The 15954-nt window shown below is 43.2% G+C and overlaps 1 protein-coding gene across 1 annotated transcript in view; it reads right to left on the bottom strand.

Annotated features, from left to right (window-relative positions):
• LOC110532229 (synaptonemal complex protein 2) overlaps positions 1-15954 on the bottom strand; it is a 62246-nt gene that overhangs the window by 33500 nt on the left and 12792 nt on the right. Inside the window, exons 16-26 of the mRNA XM_021615941.2 lie at positions 14149-14232; positions 12183-12249; positions 11868-11919; positions 11656-11738; positions 3874-4424; positions 3444-3586; positions 3076-3112; positions 1207-1280; positions 850-895; positions 453-496; positions 78-135 (exon numbers count right to left, since the gene is read on the bottom strand). Of these exons, the coding sequence (XP_021471616.2) occupies positions 78-135; positions 453-496; positions 850-895; positions 1207-1280; positions 3076-3112; positions 3444-3586; positions 3874-4424; positions 11656-11738; positions 11868-11919; positions 12183-12249; positions 14149-14232 (1239 nt within the window). The remainder of the gene's footprint in view (positions 1-77; positions 136-452; positions 497-849; positions 896-1206; positions 1281-3075; positions 3113-3443; positions 3587-3873; positions 4425-11655; positions 11739-11867; positions 11920-12182; positions 12250-14148; positions 14233-15954) is intronic.

The following is a 15954-nucleotide window of genomic DNA, read 5'->3' on the forward strand; positions in this document are numbered from 1 at the left end:
ACAAAAGGAGGCAATCTCCATCTCTCCATTCAAAAGTTCTCCCATCATATTGTGTCAATTAGTGTTTGCCTCCATACCTTGACTGCTTGGCCCTTCTTGGCAGTGCTGGGGAATGCCCAGGAGTTGTGAGTAGCACTAGGGGAAAAAACGGCAATGAATCACATCACATTGACATGAGGGATTATTTACCGCAACACTAGAAGACACTATTACAACACAGATGAGACCCAGGGTCTTTCTCAATTAATCTGTCCTTGATTCCTAACATCCTATCTCCTTGACTCCATCTCAACCATATTGTAAGAGAATCTCCCCAAGGTCCCTCCCCATGTCTTCTCCAATGAGTTTTGAGAAGGAGGCAAGAAGAAAGGATACAAGGAATCAAGGAAAGACTAATTGAGAGAGCCCCATCAGATGTAACCAAATGAGTACTGCCTTCAAATAGCTCCTACCTGCTATCAATGGCAGAGGTGTCCGAGGACATTTTCCCCTCCCCCTAAAGAGAGCAGAGAATTAGAAACCATCATCCACCTGTGCATGAGAATACTATATGGAATCATTTCAAATATCTAAGCTGTGCTTGATTGAGCTTGCCTGTTGCGATGGAACCAATTGAAAAGGCCTGGGTTCAAATGCTATTTTAAATCTTTCAAATGCTTCAAGTATTTGCTGTAGCCTGCCTGGAGTGCTAGGTGGGTGGGTTTGCACTTTGGGGATGCTTCTATTGGTTCCATTGCAACAGGCAAGCTCAAACCAGCACAGCTTAGGTATTTGAACCCAAGTCTGCTAACAAATAGTAGGCCTAATTCATTAATTGGATTTATGTAGATCAAATATATATTTATTTACCCCAGTGGTCATAGATGTATCCACTTTGAACGCAAAGACGTCATCTCTACACAAAGAAACAATGGATGAAATCAACAATACCATTCACAAACAGGAAATAAGAATCAACATTTTAGGCATGGGATCAGGACAAAATAATAAAACAATTATTATTTTGTCTAAAAGAAATAGGTAAGTTTCTATGATATTTGAATAGAGGATGTCCTGATTAAAATTCCTGATTAATCAAATCCCCCGAAATATAGATTTAGCTAAATTCATTTTTCAGACAAGTTGTCATGGGTTATCAGATATAAGATTCACTGGTTGTGTTGCAGCACGGGGATAATTTGAATGAAACTGGACAAAAATAAATACCCTTGTTGTTCTGCAGAGGGCTTCTTGGAGTTAGTGTAGGACTTCATATATCCCGGTGCTTTTGCCCTTCCCACCTATGAGGGAGAGAATTCAGGCACTAGCTTGTGAACGCATGAGGGGAAAACACGTCTTATGCAACCCTAACAAATCCTCCAAATCAAATTGTATTTGTCACTTGAGCCGAATACAACGGGTACCGTCCTGTGAAATGCTTACTTACAAGCCCTTAACAATCAATGCAGTTTTTTTTTTTATTGTTAAGAAAATATTTACTAAATAAATGAAAGTCAATGTGCGGGGGTACAGATTAGTTGAGGTAATGTAGGTAGGGGTAAAGTGACTATGCATAGATAATAAACAGCGAGTAGCAGCAGTGTAAAAATAAAGGGGGGTGTCAATGCAAATAGTCCAGGTGGCCATTTGATTAATTGATCAGCAGTCTTACGGCTTAGGGGTAGAAGCTGTTAAGGAGCCTTTTGGAGATAGACTTGGCCCTACGATACCGCTTGCCATGCAGTAGCAGAGAGAACAGTCTATTATTTGGGCGACAGGAGTCTTCAACCATTTTTTGGGGCCTTCTTCTGACACCACCTAGGATAGAGGTCCTGGATGGCAGGAAGCTTGGCCCCAGTGATATACTGGGCCATATGCACTACCCTCTGTAGCGCCTTACGGTCGGATGCCGAGCAGTTGCCATACCAGGCGGTGATGCAACCGGTCAGAATGCTCTCGATGGTGCAGCTGTAGAACTTTTGAGGATCTGGGGACCCATACCAAATCTTTTCAGTCTCCTGAGGGAGAATAGGTGTTGTCATGCCCTCTTCACAACCGTCTTGGTGTGCTTCGACCATAGTTTGCTGGTGATGTGGACACCAAGGAACTTGAAACTCTTGACCGCTCCACTACAGCCCCATTGATGTGAATAGGGGTGTGTTCTGCCCTCCTTTTCCTGTAGTCCACGATCAACTCCTTTGTCTTGCTCATGTTGAGGGAGAGGTTGTTGTCCTGGCACCACACTGCCAGGTCTCTGACCTCCTCCCTATACGCTGTGTCACCGTTGTCTGTGATCAGGCCTACCGCCGTTGTATCGTCAGCAAACATAATGATGGTGTTGGAGTCGTGCTTGGCCACTCAGTCGTGGGTGAACAGGGAGTATAGGAGGGGACCAAGCACGTACCCGACGGGCCCTTGTGTTGAGGATCTGCGGGGTAGCAAAACAGTCCTCTAGCGTAGCATCCACGTCATCTCACCACTTCCTTACTAGTCACTAGTACTTCCTGCTTTAGTTTTTGCTTGTAAGCAGAAATCAAGAGGATACAATTATGGTCAGATTTGCCAAAAGGAGGGAGAGCTTTGTACGCGTCTGTGTGTGGAGTAAAGGTGGTCTAGAGGTTTTTTTTTTCTTCCTCCTCTGGTTGCACAGGTGACATGCTGGTAGAAATTAGGTCAAATGGATTTAAGTTTGCCTGCATTAAAGTCCCAGGCCACTAGGAGCGCTGCTTCTGGATGAGCAATTTCTTGTTTCCTTCTGGCCTTATGCAGCTCGTTGAGTGCGGTCTTAGTGCCAGCATCGGTTTGTGGTGGTAAATAGACCGCTACAAAGAATATAGATAAACTCTCTTGGTAGGTAGTGTGGTCTACAGCATATGATGAGGTACTCTACCTCAGGCGAGCAATACCTCGAGACTTCCTTAATATTAGACATCGCGCACCAGCTGTTATTGACAAATAGACACACACCACCACCCCACTTCTTACCAGAGGTAGCTGTTCGGTCTGCTACCACGTTCTGCTACCTAAATTCATACAATTAAAATGAATATTACTTATTCTGTTTATCAATCAGAAAACAACAGCTCAGGCACTCACCATCGATGGCGGCAACCAACTCTTCTCCAAAACAGATCTACCACAAAGGAAAGAAAATTGTAATTATTACACTACAGCCAGGGATTGAACCCCGGTCTCCGGGGGAAGGGAGTGTGTAGTGCTTTTCACAATGCAAATAGTTTAACATCCATCTGTAATAGGCATTTTATTACATTCTCTGATGAAACTGACTCTACATTTTTTGTTAAAAGATATACACGAATTTGCAAATGGTTGTCCTCAAGAGCTTTTGACAGTGATTTGGTGGTACCCGGAAAGGAAATGTTTGGGAACCGCTGCGCTAGACCAAACTTCTGCACATCATTCTACCATGTTATATGTTCACTTGGTTTTGTTTCCTGCAGTACCTGTTGCTGCAGTACCTGTTGGTGGGTGGAAGGGGCCAGCGAGGGACAGACTCTACAGGGGATTTAATGGTGGTGGATGATGTGCTATTCTCGTAGTGGCTGGAGATTAACCTCATCATGGTGCCCGTCACCACCTCCTCTCTCTGCAGAGGATGAGGGGAACATGTGAGAAAGGGTGTTTTATTGTTATTATAACTCCAATATACTATTACTACTACTAAACTTGAGACACTGATAGACCAATGCTATGGAATGGTTATACTACTGTGCCATTGTACAAAAGCAAGGGAGCAAGGTGCAACCCATTGGCTACAGTTCACTGCCTCCATTTAATAAGGAAGCTCCAACTCGGACTGGGACGGGGTATTCAAACAGCTTTGCGCCAAGCTCAATTTCCTATTCAATTGCTCTTAACACTCTATATCCTCACCTTGTCTTTACTGGAGTTTGACCCAGTGGCCTTAACCTTGGAGTTAGGTGTTGCCCTCTCCTGTATATCTTTAGCTGGGGTGGGTTTGACAGGGGCTTTCCCTGGGGTGGCTTCAGTTTCCTGAGACTTCTGGCTCTTAGGTTTCCCCTTGGTCTGACCAGGCCTTCCTGCATCCTGCCGTGACACTTTGGCACCTCTCCCAGTGGGCTCACCTCGCTCCTCAGGCCCTCTTCCTCCCTGGGCTCCATCTTGCTCCTCAGGCCCTCGTCCTCCCTGGGCTCCACTTTGCTCCTCAGGCCCGCTTCCTCCCTGGGCTCCAGCTCGCTCTCGGGACCCTCGGTCCTGTGGCCTACCTCGCTCCTCAGGCACTCTGATCTGGACTCCAGCTCGCTCCTCGGGCCCAGTACCCCGGTCCCTCTTGCGGAGGACCTCCTCCAGGCGCTGGGTGAGCTGGGCGTGGAGCTGCTTGTGGCTGACTGCTGACCCAGGGACCGACCCAGAACCTCTCTGGGCCGATGACGGACGCTCCTGTTGCTCTACGTTCTCAAGTTCTGGAGACCGGAGAGAAACACTTTCAGTAAAACCTCAATGTAGACCTTATTCACAGATGAACACTAACATAAACGGCTAGTGCAGGTAGCTAATGAACGGGTCGTCTTTTAAAACCATGGCAGACGGCAATGAAAATGCATGAGCAATGTTCTTCTGAGTTCTTCAAATCGAATGATATTGTCTGTGTCCGAATACCCATGCTAGTGTACTACATAGTTAAACTGCATACTATGTACTTATCGTCGCACACAATTTAGTATGTACCATTTAGTAAAAAGTATGCAGTATGCCATGGCCGCAATGCAGTTGCAGCTCCTGACTGGGTGAGTAGGTAGGGCGGGGCCGAGGCGGGTGGATTTTATCAAATTCAACAGACATGTATCACATTAACCAGCCTGATAATGGTTCATTTCCAATTAGATTGATTTCTCTAAACTCTAAATAGAATAGGAATGGAGTTATAGGCCTACTCAGGCTGGTTATAGGCAGACTACCACATTCAACCTATACCATAGCATCTATCCTATTTAAAAAGTACTGAAGAAAGAAACAGAATTTGGATCCATTTCAACATATTTACTACTGAAGACATGAAGGTCAGTCAATCCTGGTAAGTTTCTTCAAGTGCAGTCGCAAACACCATCAAGTGCTATGATGAAACTGGCTCTCATGAGGACCGCCATAAGAAAGGGAGAACCAGAGTTACCTCTGCTGCAAAAGGATAAGTTCATTAGAATTACCAGCCTCATAAATTACAGGCCAAATAAATGCTTCAGAGTTCAAGTAACAAACACATCTCAACACTGTTCAGAGGAGACTGTGTGAATCAGGCCTTCATGGTTGAATTGCTGCACAGAAACCGCTACTAAATGACACCAACAACAAAAAAAGACTTGCTTGGGCCAAGAAACACGAGCAATGGACATCCTAAATTGAGATTTTTGGTTCCAACCGCTGTGTCTTTGTGAGACGCAGACTAGGTGAACGGATTATCTCTCCATGTGTGGTTCCCACCGTGAAGCATGAAGGAGGTGTGATGTGCTTTGCTGGTGACACTGTCTGTGATTTATTTAGAATTCAAGGCACACTTAAACAGCATGGCTATGAGAGCATTCTGCAGCGATACGCCATCCCATCTGTTTTGCTACTAGTGGAACTATAATTTGTTTTTCAACAGGACAATTACCCAAAACACACCTCCAGGCTGTGTAAGGGCTATTTGACCAAGAAGGAGAGTGATGGAGTGCTGCATCAGATGATCTGGCCTCCACAATTCCACGACCTCAACCCAATTGAGATGGTTTGGGATGAGTTGGACCGCAGAGTGAAGGAAAAGCAGCCAACAAGTGCTCAGCAAACGTGGGAACTCCTTCAAAACTGTTGGAAAAGTATTCCTCATGAAGTTGATTGAGAGAATGCCAAAAGTGTGCAAAGCTGTCATAAAGGCAAAGGGTGCCTACTTTGAATAATCTAACATCTTTGGACAAAGTTAAAACAGAGCGGGGCTGTTCTAGATTCTCCTAGGCCAACGCATGTACAGCATTAGTACAGTATGTATGGCTTATCATGTAGGAAGTGCATTGGAATGAGAGCCTTGGGGCTACTGACGAGGTGTGAGCCAGCACAGAGAATAAGGGAGAGAGGGAGAGCGTGAATAAACCTCAAGAGATTAATAAACCTCAACATGTCGGCTAAAGCGATTGAATTCAGGAATGCATTGTAGGCTAACCAATACCAAACGGCAATTCAGTGAAAATAAACATCTCATTGATTTATCAAGACCAGTCCCCATGCTTGTCTCAGAGCAGCACAAAATTATGCTGAAATAGTTGACCACACGTGGGTAGAATATTGCTTCAATATTGCTTCAAATCCTATTATAACAATTGGATGACTTTGGGAGTTTCAGTAAGTAACAATGTGTTGCCTTCATTAGCCTACTTTATTCAAATGTGTCTGTTATTCAGTGATATTTATTCCCATAGTAATTCCATCCAGATGTGGTTGAAGGAACTGGACCAAGGTGCAGCGTGGTAAGCGTACATTTTCTTTATTAACTCAAAATGACGGCAAATAAAACACTACAAAACCAAACCATGAAGCTCAAAGGCTATGTGCCCTAAACGAAGTCAACTTCCCACGAACACAGGTGGGAAAAAGGGTACCTAAGTATGGTTCCCAATCAGAGACAACGATAGACAGTTGTCCCTGATTGAGAACCATACCTGGCCAAAACATAGAAATAGAAAATCATAGAAAAACAAAACATAGAATGCCCACCCCAACTCACGCCCTAACCAAACTAAAATAAAGACATAAAAAGGATCTCTAAGGTCAGGGCGTGACAGTTAGAAAACAGTGCATTTGGTGGACTCACAGGGACCAGGCCAATTAGATTTTTGATGGTAAATTTAACTATTTACAAAGAAAAAGGTACATCAAATATTGTAGCCTACACCTTATGGACTGCTATGTGTTCCATAATAATTCACCACATTTCTTTCAAGGTAGGATTACAGCAATATTGTGTTATGTTTAAGCCTATTTACATGTATATTTCTAGTATTGTACCTAATGTTGGCTGTTAGGCTAAATGTCTTTTTTTCTTCTCCAATTGCAGACAATGACCCAAAACACACTACCGCCCGGGTTTGCATTACAAATGAGGGCATAAACTGGGACAAGATACCAGCAGAGTAACTTTCTAACCTTTCAGTCAGAAATTAAAAACACACATGATATATATGGAAAAATACAAGTTTAAAAACGTTGACCAATCGATTGGTTGAAAGAACAGATGACTCTTGGTTGATCAAGATTCATTTTAGTCGGGGACAACCCTACACTATTTGTTTGTGTTTCTTACATCTGCAAACAGCTAGGTTGTTTTTTCTTAGCAAGTTGAGCCTAAATCTTATTAGCCACTAATTCTAATCGCTAGTTAGTTGGCTTGCTAGCTAATAAAATTACTGAGTCAGCACAAACGTAATTAGCTAAACAGCCTGATAATACCAGTGATGGTGTAGGCTCTAAATCGCAAGTCAAATTGCAACATTTGGTTAAAAATAAGGCCTAGATTGTTTGCCCATATCGTGCAACCCTACGTGGCAGTGTGGAAATTATCTCAAATGAGTGCAGGAAATGCAGAAATTGATAAATGCTGCATTTTCGGGGGGCTTGAAGTTGAATTGAACAGCATAAAACAATCAGAATGGAGAATGACCCATTGAAATCACTTAGAATGTATGTGTTACCACCCTAGGGTCACGCACTACTCATTTTGATGTATTCTTTTTTATATTGTTAGACCAGAAATGTTTGTGTGTTATTACATAAAGGAATAACTATTGGATATCAGAGCAGCGGTAACTCACCAGCATCAACACCAGGAATATGACTTTCCCAAAGCAGATCCTTTGTTCGCACCCCCCAGGGCAATTGAACTGATTCCTGAAACCCACCTAAAACATCGCCGGTGAAGGAAAGGTACTCGGAGTGGTCTTCTAGTCTGATTTAGGAGGCACGGACACCACCCACCGCTTCCGAGTATATTACTCGCTAATGTTCAGTCTCTGGATAATAAAGTTGACGAGCTCAGGGCGCGGGTCTCTTTCCAGAGAGACATCAGGGATTGTAACGTATTCTGCTTCATGGAAACATGGCTCTCTCAGCATATACTGCCCGAATCGGTCCAGCCAGCTGAATTCATCAGTCCATCGTGCAGACAGGAATAAATATTTTTTCGGGAAGAAGGGTGGGGGTGTATGTTTCATGATTAACGACTCATGGTGTAATTGTGATAACATACAGGTAACTCAAGTACCTTTGTTCACCCAATCTAGAATACCACCCAATCAAATGCCGACCGTAATATCTCCCAAGAGAATTCTCATTGGTTATAGCCACGGCCGTCTATATCCCCCCTCAAGCTGATACCACGACAGCCCTCAAAGAACTCCACTGGAATTTATGCAAACTGGAAACAACATATCCTGAGGCTGCATTTATTGTAGCTGGGGATTTAAACAAAGCACATTTGAGAAAAGGGATGCCGAAGTTCTATCAACATATTGACTGTAGTTTTCTCGCTGCCAAAACACTTTTCTCGCTGCCAAAGTTGCCAAAGTTGTAGTAACACTGTTACTACAACTTCCAAGATGCCTATAAGGCCCTCCTCAGCCCTCCTTTCGGAAAATCTGACCACGACTACATTTTGCTCCTCCCTCCCTATAGGCAGAAAATCAAACAGGAAGTACCCGTGCTAAGGACTATTCAACGCTGATCTAACCAATCGGAATCCACGCTTCAAGATTGTTTGATCACGCAAACTATGTTCCCGGGTAGCTTCCGAGAATAATATTGACGAATACACTGATTTGATGACTGAGTTTATCAGGAAGTGTATAGGAGAGGTTGTACCCACTGTGACTATTAAAACCTACCCTAACCAGAAACCGTGGATGGCAGCATTTGTGCAAAACTGAAAGTGTGAACGAGCACATTTAACCATAGAAAAGTGACTGGGAATATGTCAGAAAACAAACAGTGTAGTTATTCCCTTCACAAGGCAAATCACAGGCAAAACATCAGTATAGAGACAAAGTGGAGTCGCAATTCAACGGCTCAGACACGAGACGTATGCGGCAGGGTCTACAGACAATCACGGACTATAAAAGGAAAACCAGCCACGTCGCGGACACCAACGTCTTGCTTCCAGACAAGCTAAACACCTTCTTTGCCCGCTTTGAGGATAACAGTGCCACCGATGCGGCACGCTACCAAGGACTGTGGGCTCGCCTTCTCCGTGGCCGACGTGAGTAAGACATTTAAGCGCGTTAACCCTCACAAGGCTAACGGCCCAGACGGCATCCCTAGCTGCGTCCTCAGACATATTCAATCTCTCCCTATCCCAGTCTGCTGTCCCGACATGCTTCAAGATGGCCACCATTGTTCCTGTACCCAAGAAAGCAAAGGTCACTGAACTAAATGACTATCGCCGCGTAGCACTCACTTTTGTCATCATGAAGTGCTTTGAGAGACTAGTCAAGGATCATATCACCTCTACCTTACTGTCACCCTAGACCCACTTCAATTTGCTTACTGCCCCAATAGATCAACAGACGATGCAATCGCCATCACACTGCCCTATCCCATCTAGACAAGAGGAATACATATGTAAGGATAATGTTAATTGACTATAGCTCAGCATTCAACACCATAGTACCCTCCAAGCTCATCATTAAGGTCAAGGCACTGGGTCTGAACCTCGCCCTATGCAACTGGGTCTTGGAATTCCTGACGGGAAGTCCAGGTGGTGAAGGTCGGTGGTGAATGTAGGAAACAAAACCTCCACCTCGCTGATCCTCAACACTGGGGCCCCACAAGGGTGCGTTCTCAGTCTCCTCCTGTAGTCCCTGTTCACCCATGACTATGTGGCCAAGCACACCTCCAACTCAAATCATCAAGTTTGCAGATGACACAACAGTAGTAGAATTGATTACCAACAATGACAGCCTACAGGGAGGAGGTGAGGGCTCTGTGAGTGTGGTGCTAGGAAAATAACCTCTCACTCAATGTCAACAAAGGAGATGATTGTGGACTTTAGGTAACAGCAGAGGGAGCACCTCCCTATTCACATTGACGGGACCGCAGTGCAGAAGGTGGAATGCTCCAAGTTCCTCGGCATACACATCACTGACAAACTGAAACGGTCCACTCACACAGACAGTATGGTGAAGAAGGCACAACAGCGCCTCTTCAACCTCAGGAGGCTGAAGAAATTTGGCTTGTCACCTAAAACTCTCACAAACTTTTACAGATGCACAATCGAGAGTATCCTGTCAGGCTGTATCGCCGCTTGGTACGGCAACTGCACCAGCCGCAATCCAGAGGGTGGTGCGGTCTGCCCAATGCATTACTGGGGGCAAACTACCTGCCCTTCAGGTCACCAACAGCATCCAATGTCACAGGAAGGCCAGACAGATCATCAAGGACAACAACCACCTGAGCCACTGCCTGTTCACCCTGCTATCAACCAGAAGGTGAGGTCAGTACAGGTGCATCAAAGCTGGACCGAGAAGCTGTTTTTCAGTCTCCATCTCAAGGCCATCCGACTGTTAAATAGCCATCACCAGCACATAGAGGCTGCTGCCTATATACATAGACTTGAAATCACTGGCCACTTTAATAGATGGAACACTAGTCACTTTAATAATGTTTACATATCTTGCATTACCCATCTCATATGTATATTCTGTATACTATTCTACTGTATCTTATTCTATGCTGCTTTGACATTGCTCGTCCATATATTGTTATATTCTTAATTCCACTCCTGCACTAGATTTGTGTGTATTGGGTATATGTTGTGTAATTGTTAGATATTACTTCTAAGATATTACTGCACTGTTGGAGCTAGAAGCACAAGCATTTCGCTACACCCGCAATAACATCTGCTAAACACGTGTATGTGACCAATAAAATGCATTTGATAAAGCAAATATATAACTTTTATTATTCAAAAGCATAATACTGTAATACAGTCTATATTTACTTTTTTAAATACTGTAATATTATATTTGGGCTATATCGCCCAGCCCTAGTTCAATCAAAAGACCTGATTAACATGACCTCAATAACGCAGCAACATGCAGAAATATATATATAATATTTTGTTTAAAAGCTCTGATGAGACCAAGAGAACAATAAACACTTTTCAATGAAAAAACAGAAATCCACTTTGGGTAAAAAAAAAAATTATAATAATTTTAAACACTTCTGTTTTCAAAGATGTAGCCTACGTACGATGCAATACTTGTGATCATTTTAAGGAGAACAAAAACGACTTAGCCTACATTTGAACACCACCGCAAAAGCTGAACATGGTCGGTCAATCAACAATGGCCGCAGCGTGAATAAAGTCTATTGGAGACACTGTGCATGCATGGTTCTCATGAGACATTTCAGTAATAGCAGCAACTGTTATGAGTCTGTCGATGAGTGTGGATTTAGTAAGGCGATTACTAAAGCTTACCTAACTACCTACTCATAAATGCTCATAAATCTAAATTCAGTTACATACTGTATTCCTATCAACATTTTTATAATTCTAAAAGTATTTATTTGAAGTTGAACTCTTTTTTAAAAACTAAATAGGCCCTGTACATGTTGTGAAAATAACTGTAGAATACTGTAGGGGATTGGGAGGAGGAAGTTCTTGGGGCAGATTACCTGGTTTGGGCAGTGCCTTCTGGAAGCCTCTCTGTACCGGCAGCAGCATCTCAGATACAGACACTTTCCTCCAGTGGGAGAATCTGTTCGAACACACACAGAGATGCACGCACGCACACACGGTCTCAAAGCTCCTCTATGAGTAAACATGTCTGATTCAAAATCAGATTTTAAATCAATTGTAATTTGAATGACAGAGACCATGTACTTACATAGTACTCTCTGTTTTCATGGTAGGCTGGGAGTCAGGGACAATGCTGCTGTCTGTTAGATAGAATGAGGGTAAAGGGAAATAAACGGTGTGTTTACAGTCATTACATTTATGTTACATTTATGGGAGATGTATTACAGAGAAAATGTAAATGCCCAAGTGACTGTCACAACCTATCTACATTTGTTTTTAAATGACATGTTGTCATTAAGCAGACACTTATCTAGAGCGACTAAATAGTCAGTGCATTCAATTTAGTTAGGACAACCATATCACAGTCATTGTATACAGTATATAAAGTGTGAAGGAACTGTACCAAGAAGCTCCTCTTCCTCTGCCTGGTCAGTTTGGACCATCTCCACCACTTTGTCCACTGGGATGTGCTGCAAGACGAGTACCGGTACAATAATTAAACTACTGCTACTGCTCCTCGTTAGTCAGCTACAACTAATAATGATAGACTTATAGAATTACCACTACAGATGCTACTACTACAACCATAGCTATATATAATGTGGCGCCGGACAACTTGACCTGGAAGATTTTAATTTACCGGCCATTTGAGGAATTTACCGAACCCATATGCATTGGGTGCATAACTCATTATGGCGTCCACCTACGGTGCTCAAAATGGCAGAAATCTGATTTAGATGATGATAATGCATCTTAACAGAACAAGTAAGGAAGCAGCCAATAAATGCAATTTGCAGGAAAACAGTGCACCTGACAGCGGTTCCATATGTGAGAGATGCAAATCTCTGTTAAACTTAGAAAGAGGGGGGTGTGAGTATAATTTTTCTTGAGTAGAATTTAAAATGTTAAGACAATTCTTGCACATTCATTGTGTGAATCGCTTGCCCGTGGATATTTTTTTTTTAAACCAATTCCCCATTACATGTCACCAGTAGTAAATATACCCATCATGTATCATTCTCATTCTCGGAGTGGAAACGTTGTTTGCAGAGTTCACAACCTGCTACACTTGTGAGAAAGAAGTTTTAGTTTATTTCATAACCATAATTTACAAGATTTGTTTTTTGTTTGTTTGGAGTGCTCCATGTAAGCAATGAGTATGTGTCAGGTTTCTCTGTCCTGATTATTTCGAGGGAGCGCAAGCGCCTGAGCACACATAGGAGTACCTCGCCTGCTGCACAGAAATGTAGGATTTTGTATTTTATTTTTTACATCCACTGCAAATGAGAATATTTAAAACATGATATATACACAGTATATATATATTTTTTTTTTTTTGGGGGGGGGGGGGGGGTATTTTACCCCCTTTTCTCCCCAATTTTGTGATATCCAATTGTGATCTGGTCTTATCGCTGCAACTCCCCAACGGGCTCGGGAGAGGCGATGGTCGAGTCATGCGTTCTCCGAAACATGACCCGCCAAACTGCGCTTCTTAACACCTGCCCGCTTAACCCAGAAGCCAGCCGCACCAACGAGGAAACACCGTTCAACTGATGACCGCAGTCAGCCTGAAGGCGCCCGGGCCCCCCACAAGGAGTCACTAGAGCGCAATGAACCAGGTAAAGCCCCCCCTGCTAAACCTTCCCCTAATGACGCTGTGCGCAGCACTACGGGTCACGGCCTGTGGTGACACAGCCTGGGATCGAACCCAGGTCTGTAGTGACGCTTCAAGCAATGCGATGCTGCGCCACTTGGGAGGCAAATAATTATATATTAAATCTATAGTTTCTCACCGTAATCGATTTTGAAAATCGTTCCAACAATCTCCCCGTTGATAATCACCAATCCTCAGTATGAAAGAGCAATTAAAGTTACAGAACTAATGCTCCATTGGCCTATAGGCTTTGACTTCCATGTGCTCATTTCTTTAGCATCCAATGGATCACGGTGTATCAATTTCCATTAATGAATAAAAAGCATTATTTTGCAATGGGATTTTCTTCCTCCCGGTCATTTTGGCCAGCAACAGTTTTCATTTATTTTTAGGGGGGCAAAAGCCGGTAATTGCCGGCTAACAGAAACCCTGCTATAAAATGTATAATAATTACTCCAATATTACCATTGTTGGAATATCGCAATGTCACTACTATTAGGAGCGTACTGTCCAGGCGGTGGACTTGTACATAAAGCTGACGCATGCTACAGGAACAGGAGATTGGCCCAGAGGACAGTAGCCTTTCTGGCACGGACAAGGCTACCTAGAACATACTTACTACAACTATTGCTACAGCTACTAGTACGATTATCAATTAAAAACTACTATCCGTTGTACTACCACTCCTAACAGTTAGGAGAAAGACCAGACCAACCCTGCGGTATTTCTCTGCCACAGGTCCAGCTTTGGTGTCCTGCTTGGTAGCTTTGCTCTGTGATAGAGCAACCACCGCATCCATCTGGGGAAAAAAATAATAAACTTTTAGGAGCAAATCCCAACTTCCACTCTGTCATATACGAGAGATATTTCAACTGGCGTTGGTGTTAGGACTTCCCCCTCAGTGCTGCTGCCTATGCTACAGGAGGGTTTAGCTTCCATCTAGTCTCAAGTACATTACTCTAAGGGACAAATCCTTACTTAAATTTAAGTTGAATTTTCACTTAGTCTCCCATTGGTATCGATGTGTTAGGGTGAGAATTGCAATATCTATGTAATGGCAAAGTGCATCTGGAATTTTTACTCAAATCTCCCATTGACAGTGAGAGATTGACTGTCAGTTACACAAAATAGTTACAGTGCCTTGCGAAAGTATTCGGCCCCCTTGAACTTTGCGACCTTTTGCCACATTTCAGGCTTCAAACAAAGATATAAAACTGTATTTTTTTGTGAAGAATCAACAACAAGTGGGACACAATCATGAAGTGGAACGACATTTATTGGATATTTCAAACTGTTTTAACAAATCAAAAACTGAAAAATTGGGCGTGCAAAATTATTCAGCCCCTTTACTTTCAGTGCAACAAACTCTCTCCAGAAGTTCAGTGAGGATCTCTGAATGATCCAATGTTGACCTAAATGACTAATGATGATAAATACAATCCACCTGTGTGTAATCAAGTCTCCGTATAAATGCACCTGCACTGTGATAATCTTAGAGGTCCGTTAAAAGCGCAGAGAGCATCATGAAGAACAAGGAACACACCAGGCAGGTCCGAGATACTGTTGTGAAGAAGTTTAAAGACGGATTTGGATACAAAAAGATTTCCCAAGCTTTAAACATCCCAAGGAGCACTGTGCAACCGATAATGTTGAAATGGAAGGAGTATCAGACCACTGCAAATCTACCAAGACCGGGCCGTCCCTCTAAACTTTCAGCTCATACAAGGAGAAGACTGATCAGAGATGCAGCCAAGAGGCCCATGATCACTCTGGATGAACTGCAGAGATCTACAGCTGAGGTGGGAGACTCTGTCCATAGGACAACAATCAGTCGTATATTGCACAAATCTGGCCTTTATGGAAGAGTGGCAAGAAGAAAGCCATTTCTTAAAGATATCCATAAAAAGTGTTGTTTAAAGTTTGCCACAAGCCACCTGGGAGACACACCAAACATGTGGAAGAAGGTGCTCTGGTCAGATGAAACCAAAATTGAACTTTTTGGCAACAATGCAAAACGTTATGTTTGGCGTAAAAGCAACACAGCTGAACACACCATCCCCACTGTCAAACATGGTGGTGGCAGCATCATGGTTTGGGCCTGCTTTTCTTCAGCAGGGACAGGGAAGATGGTTAAAATTGATGGGAAGATGGATGGAGCCAAATACAGGACCATTCTGGAAGAAAACCTAATGGAGTCTGCAAAAGACCTGAGACTGGGACGGAGATTTGTCTTCCAACAAGACAATGATCCAAAACATAAAGCAAAATCTACAATGGAATGGTTCAAAAATAAACATATCCAGGTGTTAGAATGGCCAAGTCAAAGTCCAGACCTGAATCCAATCGAGAATCTGTGGAAAGAACTGAAAACTGCTGTTCACAAATGCTCTCCATCCAACCTCACTGAGCTCGAGCTATTTCGCAAGGAGGAATGGGAAAAAAATTCAGTCTCTCGATGTGCAAAACTGATAGAGACATAACCCAAGCGACTTACAGCTGTAATCGCAGCAAAAGGTGGCGC

Source organism: Oncorhynchus mykiss, chromosome 9 (assembly GCF_013265735.2).
Source record: "Oncorhynchus mykiss isolate Arlee chromosome 9, USDA_OmykA_1.1, whole genome shotgun sequence".
Taxonomy (NCBI): Eukaryota; Metazoa; Chordata; class Actinopteri; order Salmoniformes; family Salmonidae; genus Oncorhynchus; species Oncorhynchus mykiss.